This window comes from Pantherophis guttatus, chromosome 3 (assembly GCF_059756535.1).
Source record: "Pantherophis guttatus breed Tessera chromosome 3, ASM5975653v1, whole genome shotgun sequence".
In the NCBI taxonomy this organism is placed as follows: domain Eukaryota; kingdom Metazoa; phylum Chordata; class Lepidosauria; order Squamata; family Colubridae; genus Pantherophis; species Pantherophis guttatus.
In genome coordinates, this window is record NC_142065.1 from 82,963,945 (window position 1) to 82,984,382 (window position 20,438).

Below are 20,438 nucleotides of genomic sequence, written 5' to 3' on the forward strand. Positions count from 1 at the left end.
TATTTATATATCTTCAAATGTAGTTTTCAGAAATAAATCAGTCTGTATCTATTTTCCTAATAGAAATTTTTGAAGCCCTAACCAAATACATAGAATTTTAATTAGACATTCATTTTTATGTCTGAAAATGGATAGGAATGTCAAAAGTTGAGATGTTATAATAGAATTAATCTTTTATTAATGGAAAACTTTCTAGTTATTAGATGAGATTCACTGACAGTGATGTTTATTAAATGAAGTAGTGCAAGGGTCAACCATTAAGTATTCTTAAATTATTCATAGTATGAAAGAACGAATGCAAACGTAAGTTTTAAAAGGCAATATACACAGCAGCTCAGCAGGATCTCTAACCTGTTTATTGGCTTCTTTTACCACCACATGCCCTTAAGACTCCAGCTATCATTTTAAGGGCAACCGTAGCAAAGCTAAACTATTGATGACTGCGAGATGGCAGCAGAGTGTCACTTTTTTGTATCTTTTTGCTGCCCTCTAGTGGTCAGATGGATTTTTGAAGCCTAGATATGGTAGCCCTCAGTGGTGGGTTTCAAATTTTTTTACTACCGGTTCTGTGGGTATGGCTCGGTGGGTGTGGCGTGGCTGGGTCGGGTGGCTGGGTGGGCATGGCAGGGGAAGGATACTGTAAAATCTCCATTCCCACCCCACTCCAGGGGAAGGTTACTGCAAAATCCCCATTTTCTTCCGATCAGCTGGGATTTGGGAGGCAGAGAATAGATGGGGGTGGGGTCAGTCAGAATTTTTACTACCGGTTCTCTGAACTACTCAAAATTTCTGCTACCGGTTCTACAGAACTGGTCAGAACCTGCTGAAACCCACCTCTGGTAGCCCTACTAATAAACATAGTAGCAACAGTGCTGAAATGGAGTATTATTAAATTGTGTTATATTTATGCATTATCAAAGCAGTGGTTTTTGCCATTGTCATCTCACTAAGCTAAAACTTGCTATTTCCTCTTGCAACAGAAAGTAACATCATAGCCTAATCTGGCCTTTGCTGAGTAATTGCACTGAAATTATGGCACAGATGAGCTCTGGCTATTGAGTTCCAGATGATTTCACTAAGCCTTAATTTAAAGTACTTAGAACAAATTGACTTAAATTGAGGGCTGGAATCTCTTCCAACCTTCTGCTAAAAAGCAATTGCTTTCCTATAAGTTCCACTAAGGGCTAATGCACAAACAACCGTCAAGTTGGGAGGCCTATAAATAGCTTCTTGAAATATTTTCAGAGTGGCAAGCCTTATATGCAGATGAACCCAATTCACTAGGTTCTCCTTTCACATAATTATAGTAGGCCCACACTGAAGGAGATCCACAGTTGTGGACAGCCGCGATGTAGCAATTTTGGTGGGAGTGCCTGTGCAAGCGGTGAGCAATCTGAACACTACTTGAAAGTCATTTTTAAAAAAATGGCTCCTTTCAAGACTTCTGCAGAAAGCTCTTTGTCTTACGGGCAATTTATTTTTCCCCTCAATCCTGATTCATTTCAGTTGTATATATATATACAATAAATTAGATTCTAAATACAGTAATTAGTTTACAACTTTCAAAAGTTGGCAAATGCAAACTTAGTACATGAGACTCTTTTACTCCTACATTATATATAACCTGAGTAAGCTTAGTATTTTATTGTACAGCATGGACAAACAATTACATGCTTCAAAGCAAAGTGTGTTTTTATAGGCATTCATTGTATGTTAAATTAAAGTACCCTTCTCCACTGGGTATGCTTTGAGATTTTCAATGATTCTGAATGAGCAGTGCAAGGACTCCCATATGGAGCATATAAGCCACAGAAAACTAAAGTCTAGCTCCAAATTAATTATGCCCTATTGTAAAAAAAGTAGAAGGAAAGATATCTTATTAAGTTTTTACAATAAGGTAAGAAAGGGAGGGGGCAAAGGTTAAAGACATATTAACATTTTTATGGATAGAGTGGGAGAGATTCCTCCCTCTTACTCTCAAAATACTAGAATCTAGGGTCAGCTAAATGGTAGGATATTACAGTAGATAATTATTCAAACAGCATTTGGAATTTGCTAACACAAGGTATAGTTTTGGCAAGTTTCTTTTGAAAGGGCTTTGACTAATTCATCAAGGATTAAGGTTGTTAATAGTGACTAGCCATTCTAACCAGCACTTTAAGTGACGGAGGTAATAGGCTTCTCTGGATCCCGTCCCAAGTAACACTGAACGGGAGAGAACTCTTGTATTCATGTCCTGCTTAGCAGGGGGATATTATTTCTATAGCATTAGCTACTGGGGAATGGAATATGGGACCACTGGTCTGATGTACTATGCTTCTAAGGCTCTTAAATGTAAAATTCAGGTGGTACTCAAATTACAACTGTGATGGAGACTGCTCATCATGGTCATAACTCACAAAATAAAGAAAAGGTTGATTTTACAGCCTTTTTTGCAGTGGTTGTTAAGGAAACACATGGTTGTTAAAGAAGCAATGGTTTGCTATGGGTGCAATTTTTCTGAAAAGTGAAAGTAAATGCCAATTTTTGGCAAAAACATAGTAAAACATGGACTGCGGGACACTGCAAACTGCTATAAATGCAGCCCACTTGCCAAGGGCCTGAAGTGCAGTCACATAACTGTGGCGGGGCCCACTGTCAGAACTGTGAATCAGGATCCCCCAAGTAAGTTCATTGGAACTAAGCAATTGATCATAAGTCGAGGACTACTTATATAGAAGTACCTTAAATTGGGGCTAGCATTCTAATCGATTTCTGAAATAGAACATGTGGAAAGAGAAGATACGTGGTGTTTGAAACATATCAAAGTCTAATTTTCTATGCTTTTATATTTCGTATACGTATTGAGCATATTAATTTTAAGATACGCTCATTGATTTTAAAAATTACGGTGTGATTCTCAAATGATGAACACTCACAAAGTCCTACAATTGCCAAGGAACAATAGGCATTAACAACTTCTATCAGTAGGATTTTTAACAATAAGACAAGCATTGTTATTTGCATTCCAGACAAAAGCTAGCAATTTTGTAAGATAGACAACTACTGTTACAAATCGTAGAGAACCTCAAGGACCACAGCAATTGACCAAGCCTGAGTTTCACAGCTGAAGGGACAATATTGACCATTTTCATTAGTCAATTCTGGAAGTCCTTTCCAAGGAGACCTGCAGAAAAACCAAGTTAATCTATTACCATCTGAATAACTGCATATATATATTACATTGAAATAACATATCTTAAATGAATACAAGATTATGTTAGGGCGGATATGAGTTAGACAAATTAATTTACCTTTTGCACCATATTTCTAATTAGCTGCTTATATTTATTTATTTTTATTTATAAGAGAAAGTGGAAAATCCCATATTACAGAAAAAAAATGGAATGGCTCTGTGTGCACAAATTTTACAGAGCATCCATCCATCCATATGGAATTCTGAGGGATATTCAATTGTGGCATTTCAGCTCTAAATGGAATAGAGGGATATGATTTGAAATGAAGAATAGATGTACTCCTTGACTTATGACCACAACTGGGGCCAGAATTTCCATTGCCAAGGAAGACAGTTGTTAAGTGAGTCACCACTGGTTTTACAAACTTTTCTGCCCAGTTGTTAAACAAATCACTGCAGTTGTTAAGTAAATCACTTGATCATTAAATGAATCTAGCTTCCTTCATTGACTTTGTTTGTCAGAAGCTGAATGTTAAACACATGACTGCAGGATGCTGCAATTGTCCTAAGTACACATCAATTGCCAAGTGCCCAAATTTGATCATATGACTGTGTGGGGATGTTGCAATGGTTTCAAGTGTGAGGATCGACTGTCAGTCATTTTTCTCAGTGCCATTGTAACTAAATGAATGGTTGTAAGTCAAGGACTACTGTACATGAGAGTGATATGTCCCAAAGGTGCTTTTTCAAAAGGGAACTGAACTTTCTTGGTTTTTTTGAAGATGTTTTGCTTGTCATTCAAGAAGCTTCTTCAGCTTTAACTAGACGGTGGGGGAGGGGGGGAGTGTCAGAGCTGAAGAAGCTTCTTGGATGAGAAGCAAAATGTCTTAGAAGAAAAACAAAGAAGTCCAGTTGCCTCTTGAAAAAAGCACCTTTTGGGACAACCATGACCTGGATGACTGAGAATCTCCACAGATATGACAGTGATATGAAGAACCTGGGCCTGAAATTAGCTCAACCTAGTGGTTCTCACTTGTAGTTCAGGGATTATTGAGGGGTAAAGCATCCATGTAAAGCATTGGGGGGAAAAATGACTTCTGTGTCCTTATCAATATCTTTTCCTTTCTTATGCAGTCTGAAATAGAGAAATCTGCTGGGCCAGTGCACTGGGTTCCAAAGTATAACAGGCCTCAGTCCAGCCATTAATGCATACAAATTACTGCACTTGAAATCCTAGCCAGCCCAACTCATCTCACAAGGTGGTGGTTGTGAGGAAAATAAGAAGAAAAGGAGTATTAGATATGCTCGTCACCTTGAGGTGCTTATAAAAACAATATAGGTGGGATATAAATTAATAAAAGATAAGTGTTCTCAGACACTACCAAACCAATAATGCAGAGCTATGCATACTAATCTAGTTTCTAGTCAAAAGGCAACAACCTTCTGACTGAATAATTTTTATATCTAGAAAAATCATCTTCTGAAAAAGAAAGTTCAAGTTCTTGCTTTTTCCTAACTTATCAAAACATTGAGTTTCCTCATGAATCTCAATTCGGAGAAACTCTCTGAAGAACAAACTTTATTAGGATATGAAATAGAAAATCAGAACCTTGTAAACCTTAAGCACCTTTATTATTGCAGTAGCAATCCAGATGATTGTGGCTCAAAAGGTATTCCCTGAACTTATATTCTTCAATAAGTTGCAGGGAATTTTATTTGTCCAAAAGCACAAGTAATCTTTTGAAGATCAGCATCTACTTTATTTCCATTTGTGACTGCAAGAAGAAAATTTACTTCACTGAATCCCTAACTTCCAGTTAGGTACAATTTATTGATATTCAGTCTATTCCTCAACTCCTGACTGGTTATTGCATCTGAAAGCAAACTAAGTATCAGACTTGGTACTGTTTGCAGTGCAAAAAACCAAATTAAAGTCCAAAATTTAATTCAGGTCTGCCTTTTGCATGACTCAAATTCAGTCAGCACTGAACTAAGATATCTATAATTGCTGTACATGTTTGCGTAATAAAATAGCAATAATATCCTATATACATTTAATTTTAAAATATTCAAATTTCGATTTAACTTTTCAGATTTTTTTGTTTAATTTGAAAAACATTTCATAGGCTCTATGCACTGTGCCTAATGAATCATACAGGCATGTACAACATGTAGGAAGTGTGATCTCTGCTGCTTGTTTGGTGCCATTTTTTTTTCATTTCCCATTCCTGAGCACTGGCATGCATAGGTATAATATAGTTTCTTGATTCCAATTCAGGTTGCTACTAATGGTTCTCTCTAATTAAATTTATTTTGAATTGAGATATAAAAAATACAAAAGTAAACAGTGACATATGATGCCTTCTGATTATTTTTCACTGAAAGAACTATATCAGTTCCTTTTTATAGGAAAGGAATAGCCTATAAAAACTTTTTATCATTCAAGGTATTTTACTATGTGTATGAGCTATATCTTGAAGGTCAGCAGAACTTCTGTCTTCTTTTTTATTTTTGTATCATACATATTCAGGCAGTGAGAACTATTTTGGTATCAAAATATAAATATCAAAATGGATGTTCAACAGTAATATTTTATATTGTATAAATAAAAGCTACCTCTCAAGATGAACATAATGGCGAGAAAGAACATTCTTAATCAAAAACACAGTCTTTGCATAGATCTCTGGACCAATGAACTTGGAGAAGTATAGCTTGGCCCGAAGGAAATATCCAATTGGCCAAAGCCATTCCTTAAAAAACAGAACAAAACAGAATTAAGGATACAGTGTTTTAATATGATAACTGAAAATCTAAAATCAATTGATAAAGACTGCTAAAGTATAACACTTACAGGTCCTTGATGGTAATTGAATCCTTTAGACACATTATAATTATCATTGTCTAAGGCATTATCGTAAACACCACAATAAACCATATCACTAGGAAAAAAATGAGTCAATTAATATTTCGGAGAAGGACACATCAAGTTTTATGAAAATACTTAGGACAAAGATAATTAAGATGGCTTTTGCCATTCATTTTTATAGGATTTTAGATCTGATATTTTTTTATATTAGTGAATCTTATTCTCAGTGGAGTGTATTTACTTATTCAAACATTCACTGCAACAAAATGTAAACAATGTCAACATCTCTTTACTTGCAGTGAAGTTGCATTAATTAATGCAAGAGTGATGTTGTACTAATGTATTAATATGACTTTTCTATGATGTTATTGTTTAAAATGTTCAGTTCCAATTAATGGATCTTACACATCTCAGAATGTACCCTCTTGATAAGGGTCAAGAAAACAATAATGATAAAACACTGCTGCTGCTTGACTCCCTTTTGCAATATCTCAAACTAGACAACAGGATACAGAGGAAACAAACATAAAAAAGAATAGTTGTCAGTTGTGACCCAGTTGTTTCCTTTGTAAAATCAATCCCATCACAATCAAATAAAAACTGTTAGGACCCAGGCCTCTGACTATTAGTTAAGTCAAATCTATCTTCAAACAAATATCATTCACATTATAGTATTTCTTTAAACTATGATGATGGGACAGGAAAATTAGTACACTTGAAGCAGACTCAACTGTTTATAAAACTTAGCTCCTATTTACAGTGATCAACTTATTCATTTACACTAGGTAAGCCTTCCTATGCAACCGTGTCTCCATCATCCCAATAGCACTTAGATTTACGTACCGCTTCACAGTGCTTTATAGCCCTCTCTTAGCGGTTTACAGAGTCAGCATATTGCCCCCAACAATCTGGGTCCTCATTTTACTGACCTCGGAAGGATGGAAGGCTGAGTCAACCTTGGTATACTTGGCATTGGCCTGCCCCACTCACTCTGGCAGAATATGCATACTCCAGATACCATCAGCTAAGGAATTGCAGCTGGTGGGGTCTATAAGAACTTTTTCTGCCATGGCTTTGGACTGTCATCCTGCTTGAGGTGAGATCAGCCTCCCATTTTCTTGGCCTTCCAAAAGAGCCAGAAAAACCTGACTTTTCCCACTGGTGTGGGGTCCCGATGTGGCTATCCTGTTTTGGAGGTGGCTAGTAGACTAGTACAAGATATCACGTCCACCCTGTCTAGGCACTGGATTTTATCTGCATTAATATTAATTTTCATGTTTTAGCTTTTAATGTCTGATGTTTTCATGTTTTAATCTTATAATTGTATTATTCTTTTTTGGGGGGGGAGGGGGGTAATTTAATAAATAATAAAATACTTACTCTGGGTCTAAAGTTTTCATCCCAAGTGGACCAAGTAATTTTTTCTCTAACATTTCAAGTGCTTTCCAAGCATGCTCAGGAGAGAACAATTCAGGTGCCTTGAAAAAAAAAAGTAGAAAAATACATCACGTATAAACAACAGAAGAATACTGAAAAATTAAATATAAAAGACATATTTCGCAGTGTCCTCACAAGATTGTCATGAAGTTATATCGCATGTTATAAGTAACATTTATTTCAGAAACTTATTTATTGAAGAGCATGATCCGTAAGTGTTCCCTGTTTTGTTTGTAGTTCCATCTACTCCACTGCTTCTCCCAGCAAACTATCATCTTTGTATCTTTTAATATTTTAACCAATGGTTCTATTCAAAAGTATTCAGAATTGCTAACAAAAGTGCTAAAAACATATGCAAAAACACCATGTGTCATTTTTAAAAGAATAATACGCACCACAACCATTGCTATAGGGAAATTTGGCCTCAGCTGATAATCACACCAAGGACTTGATGCTCCATAGCTGTCTTTGTATATGCCCCGCTTATGAACCAGAGTTGGATGTGTCTCGTTGGGATCATTTGGGTCTTCAGAGACAAAAAACAGCTTTTCGAAATGGGCTTGGATTTTTCTATTCCACTGATCATATGTAAAGGTCTCATCTTTCCCTGGAAAACAACATCAGCTTTGTGCAATTGACTGATACAATAAAAAGAATCATTAAGAACACACCCTGGTAAGACATAGCTGTGCTGTAATTAGAAACATGATGCTACTACAAATATATTATCTAAAATTCTCCAGATTCAGTGTTGCTAACTATCATTCTGAACTGGGACAACTGTTTCCAAGAGAAAACTGAAGCCCACTTCCTCTGGAGGACCCATTAATGCAAATACTTTTTTCTACTTTTCTATAGAAAAGTAAAGTAGAAAAAATATTTCTATTTTTTTCTACTTTTTAAAAAATTAATACAAATGGTATTTTGATCTAAACAAGTATTTTACCTGACTAAAAATTGGATGATTCTGGAGTTCGCTTTATCATCATGCAGGATAGAAGTTAGGCGTACTGCAAAGGCCAAGCTTCCATATGCATAAGCATGGAGGTGGCAAAAAAATAGTTGATGGGAAACAGAATTTAGGATTGCAGACATATTGGTGTGGATGGAATCAGATGGATGAGGAAACCATATTTTTAAGTTATAATAGGCCTTCTATATGGGTCTCAAAGGTGCTTTTCAAAAGGCAACTGGACTTTCTTGGGGTTTTTTGCCCTTGAAGATGTTTCACTTCTCATCCTAAAGAAATGAAGAAGCTTCTTGGATGAGAAGCAAAAATGTCTTCAAGTCCAGTTGCCTTGTGAAAAGCATCTTTGGGACAACCATGACCTGGCTGATTGAGAATCTCCACAGATTCTCGATATGCGGTAGAATTCATTTTCTCTTTCTTTGCAAGCATCCTACCAAGGCAGGTTTAGGAGTGGAGACTTGCCCTACTCCTATTGAGACTATGGCAGGTGCATCTCTTCCCTCACTCCGAGTCTCTGGCTATATATTTTCCAGGTCCATTTGTTTTTCAGTAGCTGGAGAGTCTTTCACTGTACAAAAAAAAAAGTCAATTCTTCCATTTTTCTTGCCTTCAGATCCCAGGCTGCCAGGATTAGGAGGAATAAATAGCAAGAGAAGTGTGTGTGTGTGTCTTTTTACCCTCCCCACTCAGTGCTTGATAGGTGCCGTTGAATGGGCATACTTTTTTATGTTACATAAGACTGTTGGATGTGTGTTAAAAATTCACCCCTGTGGGCAAAGAGCTGCAGAGCCTAATCCACAGAAGGAATTGAACTGTGTGGGAGATGCTATAGCTATAAAGAACTATATCCCCCATGGGAAGGAAACAGTCTTTCAACCATGACGCTTCTGCATTACTTCCTGCTTTCTTTCCCATAAGGAGAGCAGCTCTTCAACCACCCAGTCCACCATGGTTAACCATTGCCTTCCCATCCCGCTCCCATGGATTAAGTGCTGTTTTGCCTTCTTGGTTTGGAGATAGCTTTTCTCAGAAGTTCAGTGGTCTTACAGAAGACACTGGGTACAAATCAACCTGCTCCCTTATGGAAGGGATGCATCTAATCTATGCGGTGATGGGGGGAGGAGAGAGGGGATTGCTTCATTTCAAGTGAACAAGCCTCTTTTCCCTGCTTTACTTCCTAAATCAGAATTTCATTTTTGCTTATCTGGATGTATCTTTTTTTTCTTTTTTGCTTAGTTGTTATTATTGCTGCATTTGGGTGAGCCGAATGTCAACAAAAGCATTCTGTTCTGATTCTGACCAGGGGCGGGTTCTACTTACATTTACTACCGGTTCGCAATGGGGCCGCGCATGCGCAGAAGCTTCCTGATGATGTCGGGGTCGGTGGGCGGAGCCTCCCACCGCTTTTACTACTGGTTCTTGCGAACCGGTCCGAAACGGGGGCAACCCACCACTGGTTTTGACTCTAGCAATAGAGGTTGGCTAACAATTTATGTCTATATTTGTGCTCTTTGCCTATTTTTTTCTTCTCAGGAATTAACAGGCTATTTGGGGAATGAGGGGAAGAGCATTTCTCTACTGTATATGGAGGCAGTGAGAAATAGGCCTGTGAGTGATATTATTTCTTATCCTCGCTGTAAATCAGCATGAATGAAGGCTTAGGGGAAACAATGGAACAGGCAGCCAATTATATAGCTTGCTCCCATTTAATCTTCAAAACAATCCCACTTAACTATTTGAAATGTTCATTTCTCTTCCATCCAAACATTTCTTGATTTAGAGAGAACTGTAATCCAGCTGTCTCCTCTCTGTTGCTTTTTGAGTTGCTCAAAAAAATCTAGTGTGAAACATTTTGGGCACTTTATTACTATTATTAGTAATGTCATTTTTCTCCTTCCATTATACCCTATTTGCTTACCATGTCTTTTCACAGTAACTCCAGGATATGGAAATATCTTCTTCACCGACAATTCCTGTAACCAGCGAATTGTTGATTTGCATAGACCAACAATTTCCACAGCAGAACCATCTCTAATAAAAGGACAGCCACAGCAGAAAAGTAAGTTGCATTTCCATTACCAAATAAAGTTTTTGGTTACTATATTTACTGGCCATGCCAAGAGTACACAACTCTGATTACATGTATACATGTATATTTTGGAAGAGGGCAGTGTGAATGTGCCAAGATAATGATTTTTATCTTGTACAATACAGAGGTACTGTCAGTCAAAAGAGGCAGTAATTGGCTAGTTAAATTTGGATCTCAGGGTTTTAGACTCCTTTGCATATACATGAATAATTTATGGAACAGTTGTGGATTCATGTAAATTTAAAGTCACAAGCATTGTCTGTCTTAGATGTTTTTCAGACTTATGAGTCTGACCATATTAGGTTAAATCAATCTTCTCAAGGGCTTCAAAGTCCTGTTGCACAATATGTTCAGAGTTACATTCCAAAACTGGACATGGAAGGAACTCAAAGTTGGCGGGACAATTTTATTTAAACATATATCTACATGCACGCATGTATAACCTTTATTAATTTTTATTTTCACACACCCGTACGATAGTTTGTTTCTCTCATCATATATACATATATTCTCCTTTATCTCTATAGCAAACCAAACCAAGAGGAACTATGGGCAATGGTGGCTTTATTTTAGTCTATAATTGCAAAAAAAGGAAGTGAGTTTGCACTCTGATATTGTGGTTTTCTCTTTGAATAAACAGAAGGATGTTTTCTTCCTGATTCAAAAAAAAGAAGAAGAAGAAGAAGAAGAAGAAGAAGAAGAAGAAGAAGAAGAAGAAGAAGAAGAAGAAGAAGAAGAAGAAGAAGAAGAAGAAGAAGAAAGGAAACAGTACAGCTATTTTCATTAGCAGAAGGAGCTATCTGTGCCACCCCACCCCCTTGCTTTGGAATGAAAGAGAACAGAGAGCCCAGACAAGGTGGTAAGGATCAGACAGAGATGGAGAAGAAACTGGAAAAAAAAAGAGAGAGGAATACTAAGACCAGGGTTAGAAAGGCAGGAACTGAAATAAAAATAGGCTGAATTTGCACTCCTGTCCTAACCCATGGTTTAGGGTTAGGTCATGTGGAAATTATAGCAAATCCAGTAATCTTTCCTTTGAATCAGATCTGGATTGCATATTCAATTCATGTGTAAATCTAATGTTTGTATGCCAGAAATCTCCAAATGGGTAATTCATAGATGCTCATTTCATATGAGGCCAATCTTGCCATTTAACTCTGCAAAACACAGATAAAATTTAAAGCTTCTGCTGCTGCTAGTTGTTTAATGCCAACAGCATGGTTTAAAATATTTTTTCATAAAATACTTCTGTATTTTAAATCGAGTGGATTTCAGGCAAAATTCCTGCCTGCACGTTTATAATTCTTTGCATACATTTTATATACACATCTATCTAAACTGAACATGAATATCCTTGAGGCAATGGACAGAGTTTACATGTGTTTAATTTAGCCAGTTTATTTTTCCACTGAACCAGCATTTTCCGCTGAAAATAGATTTTTTTTAAATTAAAAAAAAAAAAAAACCTAGCTCACAGCAATTGAACTTAATAATTGGACTGTGAATGCTCCAGACAAACACTGCTCTAAGGAGGCACTTGATATCAACTATAGTAAAATGAGGTCCTGATCTTGGAAATCACCTAAACTGCACATCTGGAAGATAAATAGCAAGAGTGTTGAACAAGTGCAATCTTTTAAATATTTGGACATAGTTTTCCATAGCTCCACCAAACACAGTGCACACCAAAATTATGTCATATGAAATGCTCAAAAAACTGGCCGAATCTTTTCACTTTACCAGAGAAGCACGATGTATCCCAGCAACACTGAAGGTATAATTAGCTAAGACCTGGGCACAACTATGTTTTGGTGTTCAGCTAGGACTTTACAAGAGCCGTGTTTAGAATGCAGTACTACATGCTACTTATGCTACTGCCGGCTGGAAGCAGTTTGGTAGTTCGATTCTCACCAGGCTCAAGAATGACTCAGCCTTCCATCCTTCTGAGGTCAGTAAAATGAGGACCCAGATTGTTGGGGGCAACATGCTGACTGTGTAAACCGCTTAGAGAGGGCTGTAAAGCACTGTGAAGCCGTATATAAGTAAGGGCTATTACTATTTTCTTTACTCCTCTTGAAAAGATCCAACCTGAATTCCTAATGGCTATATTCCAGATACTGTAGCCCGGGGTGAAATGCTCCCGGTTCGGATCGGATCGCCCGATCCAGTAGCGATGGAGGCAGGTGGTTCAGAGAACCACTAGCAAAAATCCCTGCCCCCCCCATGCCCAGCTGAGCCACACAATCATCAGAGGCTTTTTTTTTACTTTTAAAAGCATTTTTTCTACAACCACTTCGGCTGAAAAAATGTTTTTAAAAATAATTTTAAAAAGCCTCTGATGATTGTGCGGTTCAGCTGGGATCGTCAAAGGCTTTTAAAAGAAAAAAAGCCTCTGATGATCAAGCAATTCAGCTTGGATCGTCACAGGCATTTAAAAGAAAAAAAGCCTTTTGTTCTTTTAAATGCCTCTGATGATCCAAGCTGAGTTGCCTGATCGTCAGAGGCATTTAAAAGAAAAAAAGCCTCTGGCGATCAGGCAATTTAGCTGGGATCATCAGAGCCTTTTGAAAGCATTTTTTAACAACTTCTTCGCCGAAGAGGTTGTAGAAAAAATGGTTTTAAAAATAAAAATAAAAAATTGGCCACGCCCACCCAGTCACATTAACCCCCCCCACACACACACACCAAGCCACGCCCACAGAACCGGTAGTAACAAATTTTAGATTTCACCACTGCTGTAGCTCCTTACATTTAAAAATGTAACATTACAGAAGGAGGAGCCACGGCTATCTAAAGTCAAAATAGGCACATGGACCTGCATCATACCAGGTCCATGGTTGAAGTTACTGTTCTTTCCCACAGGTCTGAGTTCCTTATAGTGAACAATTACAAGTCAATATGGTTCAGGACAAAAACTTGGGAGCCGAGGTGGTGCAGTGGTTAGGGTGCAGTACTGCAGCTACTTCAGCTGTCTGCTAATTCAGCGGATCAAATCTCACCGGCTCAAGGTTGACTCAGCCTTCCATCCTTCCGAGGTGGGTAAAATGCGGACCCAGATTGTTGGGGGCAATATGCTATTTAGTATACTGTCTTTGGTGTAAGCCGTCCAGAGTCCTCGGAGAGTGGGCGGCATAGAAATATGATTAATAAAATATATAAATAATAATAAAATAAACTTCAACTTCTTGACTTTTCCAGGGAGGCGTTCCTCATGATGGGTTATGAGCATGCACTAAGCACATTTAAACAACGTATCAAAAATGTGAAAGTCCAACAGGACCAGTTTTTTTTATTTAAGAATGTACTTACACCACATAATTATTTCCAAATTCTGAAGAGCATTAACTTAAGCACACTTCAGTGCTCTCCACAGAGCAATTTTTGTGGGATGATACAAAAGAGTTCCTTATGATACTTTGCCACTGTGGACAAGGGCCTGTTGAAACTACAGCTCATGTCCTGCTATACTGTACCTTCTATAAGGGCTCAAGGATCTTACTTATAAGCTCCTTGTTTGATAAATTCTGATCTTTCTTAATATACAGTTGTTATCAGATCACTATGATTCAGTCTCCTTGAAGACAGCTAAATTTGTAACCCCTGCAATACCTGTGCTTCTTGCTCTCACTCTACCCATCTTTTAATCCATACTGTTGTACTTTCATTGTTTGTTTTTATTGTTTCATTGCTTTATTATTGTTATATTTACATTTTTATCACTTTTTTCCTTTTTTTACTGTTGTAAGCCAGCCAGAGTAGCTCACAGAAAGATGGGCAGCAAATAAATTTAACACACACTGCCTGAAAATTAGGCAGACTTTTATTATCTACTAACAAACCCACCACCAATTGTACTATTTTATTTTGTTTTCACTTTCTTTTTTATTATATGTTATTGTTTGCAATTCTGATCAGTGACTGTGATAAAAACATTCATTCATTCATTGTTCACAGCAATATTTTTTACACTGATTTCTAATTAGTCAATTATATTCAGGCCTTTAATGTGCCAACAATGCTACAAGCATTTATGCAGTACCTTGGAGTTGCTGGAATTCCTTTGTTGCGAGCTTTATCACTCTCTCCCATTTTATCCATCCAGGTACCACAATTAAAACGGTTCCCTCCAAAGACAAAGCCTGTTTCCATGTCCACTCCTGCAGTTACATTAAAGCCTACAAAGCACAAATACCAGTTTGTTTTCCAGAAAAGACACATAAAAATGTTGCCCCATGTGCATCCACTCGGAATGAACTAGGGTTTTTATGGCAGCCCAAATTACATTAACTGACAACACAATCATATGAATGCTTTCACCTAAAATTCAGGGATTTCAAACTGGTGGCCCATGGGCCGGATGCATCATGTGTAGGCCACGCCCACCTTGGCTCCACAAAGGCTCTACGTCACGTGGCTCTACGTCACGTGACGCAATCAAGTTTGTCACCCGTGCTCTGAATTGTGGAAAAGTGTATTTTTAAGGGGATTTAAAGAAAATCTCACTTTATTTCAAGATGTTTTAGGAAGCTAAGAAATAAACATGAACATCCATTTAAAAAAATAGTTAAAGAATGTATACCTTCATCTCTCATATTTCGATCTATTTGTGGGCCAGCATTCCTCTCTCGGAAATCTATGCCTTGGGCGTGCTTTTGCATTGCTTCCTGTATCACTTCATATAATGGCTGATCCTGGGAGGAAATATAGGGGAGGAAAGGGGGAAAAAACCCTAAATTAAAAACACACATAACAAGTAACATTAAGTTTGTAAAGGAACCTCCTATTCAGAGGCAAGTCCAAAGGACACACTCTCAAGAGAGTGTGTGTTGGATTTATGTCCTGTGTTTTCTCCAAAATTTCAAAACGATTACATAAAACTCATTTTATCCCTTAACAAGTATTTTAGGTTGAGCTAATAAAGAATGGCAGGCCCTAGTGAGTGGATTTGCTGAAAATAAATTTAAAACTGAACATCCTCACTCCAATGCTTTAACCTCTGCATTTTATTATTTTCCCCCCAATCAAACATGTTTGAATCTTAGAGACGCTTTGATTTTCTTCACAAGGTTTTTCAGAAGCAGGTTGCCATTGCTTCCTTCCTAGAATTGAGAGAAAGTGACTGGCTCAAGGTCACCTATCTGGCTTTGCCCTAAGGCAGGACTAGAACTCATAGTCTCCTGGTTTCTAGCCTGATGCCTTAGGCTTAACCAAACTGACTCTCAAAACTTTAAAGTGGTCCTTTATACTATGTAATATCGAGTGTAAACTTAAGGTACTGAAGACATACCTAGTCAGTGTTTCTCCTTCTGAAGCAGGTCAAAAATACTTTAACACTACATGTAATAATATATACAATTGGTTTATTTAGAAAAAAATCCACTTCCTTTTAACATTTGTTCTTTAACGAATTTGATTACAACAGTAAGTCTATGTCAATGAAAGTAATACTGTAATATTGAAGTTCTTTGGGCAAGTGTTTACATTTTATATTAAACTGCAGAACAAGAGTTTCATGGAAAATTTCCTTCCTAACCCCTGTTAAGGACACAATCTTTTTGTGTTATCAGAGGCCACCAAACGTAATAATCCAAGTTGGGTTTTTTGTACTCATAATAGCACCAGGCAGTAACAGGCATGACACAACACTATAGAGCAGGGGTGTCAAACTCAATTTCATTGAGGGCCGCATCAGGTTTGTGTTTGACCTTGGGGGGCTGGGGTGGGTGGGCGTGGCCAGGATGGGCTTGATGTCACTTGTTGAGGCTCCATTTTCTGCCACGATGGCTTCATGCAACCCTCTGCCAGTGAAAACGGAGCTTGGGGAGGCTGTGCATGGCCTACCCAGGCTCCATTTTTAGCTGTCGCGGGCTCCTGCAATCCTCTGCCACCGAAAACTGAGCTGGTGCACGGCCCTCCCGAACTCCGTTTTCACTGGCAGAGGCACCGCGGGCCAGTCCTTTGCTGTTTCTAGGGTGGCCCCGCAGGCCAGATCTAAGCACGCTGCAGGCCACCTTGAATTTGACATCCCTGCTTTAGAGGATCAATCTACTTCAGCAATAATCTTACATGAGCTAAAGTCAACTCGCAAAACCAGAAGATTCCTCTCCCAAACTAACACACGGATAAAACATGTAAGGGACTGAACCAAGCTAAAAAGACAGAAGCTATAATTTACCATTTTGCCTTCTGGCTGAGGTAGAGAATCATCAGTAGGATATATTCTAGATATTGGACAGTTGAGAATGTCTGTGCCATTTGGAACGGTTTTACAATAATCTTGTACACACTGAAGCCACCACCACACAGCATCACGACAATTGTACCTGGCATGAGTACCTTGGCCAAGCAGATTGGGAATGAGACCATGCCTTAGGGTGCCGGCAAATGCTAATATTATGTTCCTGAAACCAGAGAGATGGAGAAGGGAGTGAATATAAAATGGTAGGCTTTCAAGTTCTCTATTACATTTCACTAGAAGTATGTGAAGTAAAAAAGGTTGTAAAATCGGACCTGGTAATGAGATGCTCACTTAATGACTGCATCACTTAGTAAAGAAGTTTCTGATCCCAACTGTAGTCATAAAACAAGGAGTACCCGTATTTACTCTTGCATGGATTAAATCGTTCTGTTTAATAAGAGCTTTCCAGAGGATTTGATGAAAGGCACTCAGGCCAGGATTAGGGTAGGTTACACAAACAATAATCCCATCCTCTCTATTTGGAAAATATTAACCAAAAATGTATACATATAAGCATTGCTTTAAATGACTAGAATCTTATTTATCCTAATGCAAATTTCTATTTTCATTTTTCTATTCGTATAAATAATACAGGTAATCCTCAACTTACAACGGTTCATTTAGTGATCGTTCAAAGGAGGGAGGGAGGGAGAGAGAGAGAGAGAGAGAGAGAGAGAGAGACAGAGAGAGAGAGAGAGAGGGAGAGATACTACTGACATCTGTAACTGCTTTACCTTGCTTCTAAGTAGCGTCCAGTAACTAACATCAGCCCTCTCAGTGCAATAAAAGTGTCTCTTCCCCAGCAACGGAAAATGCCAGATGAGAAATGAGGTAAACCTGAAGAGTGAGAGACAAAGCAGATGTAAAGCTTAAGAACTTAATAGCTCTACCTTTCAAAAACAGGTATATTTATATTTATGGCTGAGCCACACACTGCTCCATTCCCTCTGAGTTAACTCAATTTGGATGACGTCCATCTGCACAAAGTCATCCTAATTTATATTTAAAAAATGAAGATTGGGACCTTCCTTACTCTCACTAGCTAGCAAGACATAAGATAGATGAACCTTTTGTTTCTCTGCTTGATAACATTAACTTGGAACCAATATGAATTCGAAAAGGATATGAATTGCTGGGAGAAAGGTCCTAAAATATACAAAGGAAATACTAAGTCTTTATATAGGAATATAGGAACACATTAATTTCTTAATACTGTAAGAATATATATATATATATTCAATTTTATTTTTTATTTTCAAATTACATAACAATAAACATTTTTAACAGTACCGTGTCATGTCTCTTACAGGTATTTTACATTTATTCCTATACATTTTTATTTCTCTGTTCTAACCAGTTATACCACTTATCCCACACCTCATAAAATTCTGCTTCTTTCTTGCCTTTCATTTCTAACGTGAGCCTTTACATCTCATATTTTTTAACCTTTTGTACTTGTATCTGACTGTAACTTTAAAATCAGTTCAGTAACACTGCTCTGTCAAGCTCTATCTGAATAACAATTTATTTTGGTTCTTGCTTGCCACCAGAGCACTAAATCTGACATGAGATTTGACATGACGCTGATTCCAATAATATCTACATATTTACTTATATTTTCTTTTAGCACAGCTCATATGTACTATAACTCTCTGTATTTGTAGACTAGTCCAACCCAATGAAGAATACAGAATATATAATTACTAGATGTGTATTAATAATCCATGAATTATGGATCAATAATCCATGAATTATGAACCACCTCACTTCAAACTTGTACACTATACACTTGGGTGCGCAGACCAATTATTGGAATTTTTATATTGTATATAGGTTTGTCGGAAATGTAATAAGGATAATTCTTCTTTAAAGGACATGTTTTTACAATGTCCTACACTTACTAGTGAATTAAATGAATATATTTGTGCAATAAAAGCTAACATTTTTGGAGGATAATATTCTTTTGAATTACATACCTGGTGTATGTAATTTGACAACCTGACAACATAAATGGATGTTCCACACTCTTACTATGGCCAAAAAACTGATAACTGCAGCATTGGAAACATAAATTTATGGCACCTTTCATTCAATGATTGCACCTGAGTGGGTTGCCTAACAGATATAGACTTTGTATGGATTTAAAAAAAAACTTACTATGTTTTCCCCCTTTTCTTTGACAATGTTTTTCTAATACAAGTATCTTTGTATTTTGTTCTTTTTCTGGTTTTCTGTTATTATTTTAAAAGCAATAAAAATAAATAATGAATTACATATAGCTTATGGTGAAGCATGAAAGTTATATGTAGGTTTGTAAAGTTCCAGAAGTTTACCAGAATGCTTACCTCTAATTCTTATTATTTATATTTTTGACAGGTAATTTTTCAGCTTCATGGAATTTTAGCATCGATATAAAATTGACTATCAAATACAAATGTAAAGAATGTCAGTAGAAACTGATTTACATAAACTATTTTATCCAACTTTGTGGTCATGAAAGGTATGCAAAGGGACAAAATGTTATTAGATGAGACCAACTAGAGATCAGACATTAGTTAAATGTCTATAGAGATTCTCAGTCAGTCAAGTCATTGTTGTCCCAAAGGTGCTTTTTCAGGAAGCAACTGGACTTTCTTGTTTTTCTTTGAAGATGTTTTGCTTCTCATCCAAGAAGCTTCTTCAGCTCTGACTAGATGGTGGGGAGTCCAGTCAGAGCTGAAGAAGCTTCTTAGGTGAAAAGCGACATGTCTTCAAAGAAAAACAAGGAAGTCCAGTTGCCTCCTGAAAAAGCATCAGACATTAGGATAATGGAATTCTAGAAAACAGGAATTAAGGCTAGCTAATGAAAGTAGGCTCTGAATCAACTAAGTGAGTCTGCAGAATCTATTTTTGTTAACAGAAGCTGTCCTACTAAAAATTACTGATGACGATGGTGTTCTGGAAACATCACAATACCTAATTTTTGAATTTCTTTGAGAGAGCTAACAGTCCTGTCCAAACCCCAATGTTATCTCTTAATTTAGAGTGGGAGACAGAAAAATACTGAGTATAGTTTCAGGAACTAACTGAAGGGATACGACTGTTACTACCCACTCAGATTTACCGGTAATTAGATTTATACTACACTGCTCCTCTTGCCTTCCCAACACCAGATCTCCAAGGTTCATGAGTCCAATAAGAAGTGCTTCCTTTCTGCTAGCAGAGATTCAAAACATGCAAAATATTTTTAAAGCTGGACTCTTTCATGGACCAGTGACCATGCTTACCGGCTGCTAAAGAAACGCAGCACTGTTCTTTTTCTCTCGTAATTTCATTCAGCCTATAAGGAACATCCTTTAAGGCAGGAGACAGAGGTGGCAAAGTTGGATATTTTCCTATTCCACACATCTGGACTGAGCCCAAGGAAAGATGTTTAACAAACGTTGAACCATTCTGAACAAAGCTGTAATTAAAGCAACACTATTTCAAGTCCATACATTTTCTCGTACCAAGCTAGCAAAAAAGCACTAATACAACAATAAAACAAACTACAAAAGATGAAAGTATAACAGGAAAATCTATATACCATATTTTCCGGTGTATAAGACGACTTTTTAACACATGAAAATCTTCTCAAAAGTCGGGGGTCGTCTTATACGTTGGGTGTCGTTCTCCTGTAACCAG

General features: G+C 37.4%; 1 protein-coding gene across 3 annotated transcripts in view; it reads right to left on the reverse strand.

Annotated features, from left to right (window-relative positions):
• Positions 1 to 1,622: 1,622 nt before the first annotated feature.
• The window catches only part of AGL (amylo-alpha-1,6-glucosidase and 4-alpha-glucanotransferase), a 54,764-nt gene continuing 35,948 nt past the window's right edge, over positions 1,623 to 20,438 (reverse strand). For all 3 annotated transcript variants that reach the window (XM_034437248.3, XM_034437250.3, XM_034437249.3), the window contains exons 24-34: positions 20,042 to 20,217; positions 17,510 to 17,612; positions 16,713 to 16,938; positions 15,117 to 15,228; positions 14,577 to 14,712; positions 10,367 to 10,479; positions 7,874 to 8,085; positions 7,422 to 7,519; positions 6,027 to 6,114; positions 5,792 to 5,925; positions 1,623 to 3,166 (exon numbers count right to left, since the gene is read on the reverse strand). In XM_034437248.3, coding sequence (XP_034293139.2) covers positions 3,049 to 3,166; positions 5,792 to 5,925; positions 6,027 to 6,114; positions 7,422 to 7,519; positions 7,874 to 8,085; positions 10,367 to 10,479; positions 14,577 to 14,712; positions 15,117 to 15,228; positions 16,713 to 16,938; positions 17,510 to 17,612; positions 20,042 to 20,217 — 1,516 coding nt within the window. In that variant the 3' untranslated portion in view covers positions 1,623 to 3,048. The remainder of the gene's footprint in view (positions 3,167 to 5,791; positions 5,926 to 6,026; positions 6,115 to 7,421; positions 7,520 to 7,873; positions 8,086 to 10,366; positions 10,480 to 14,576; positions 14,713 to 15,116; positions 15,229 to 16,712; positions 16,939 to 17,509; positions 17,613 to 20,041; positions 20,218 to 20,438) is intronic.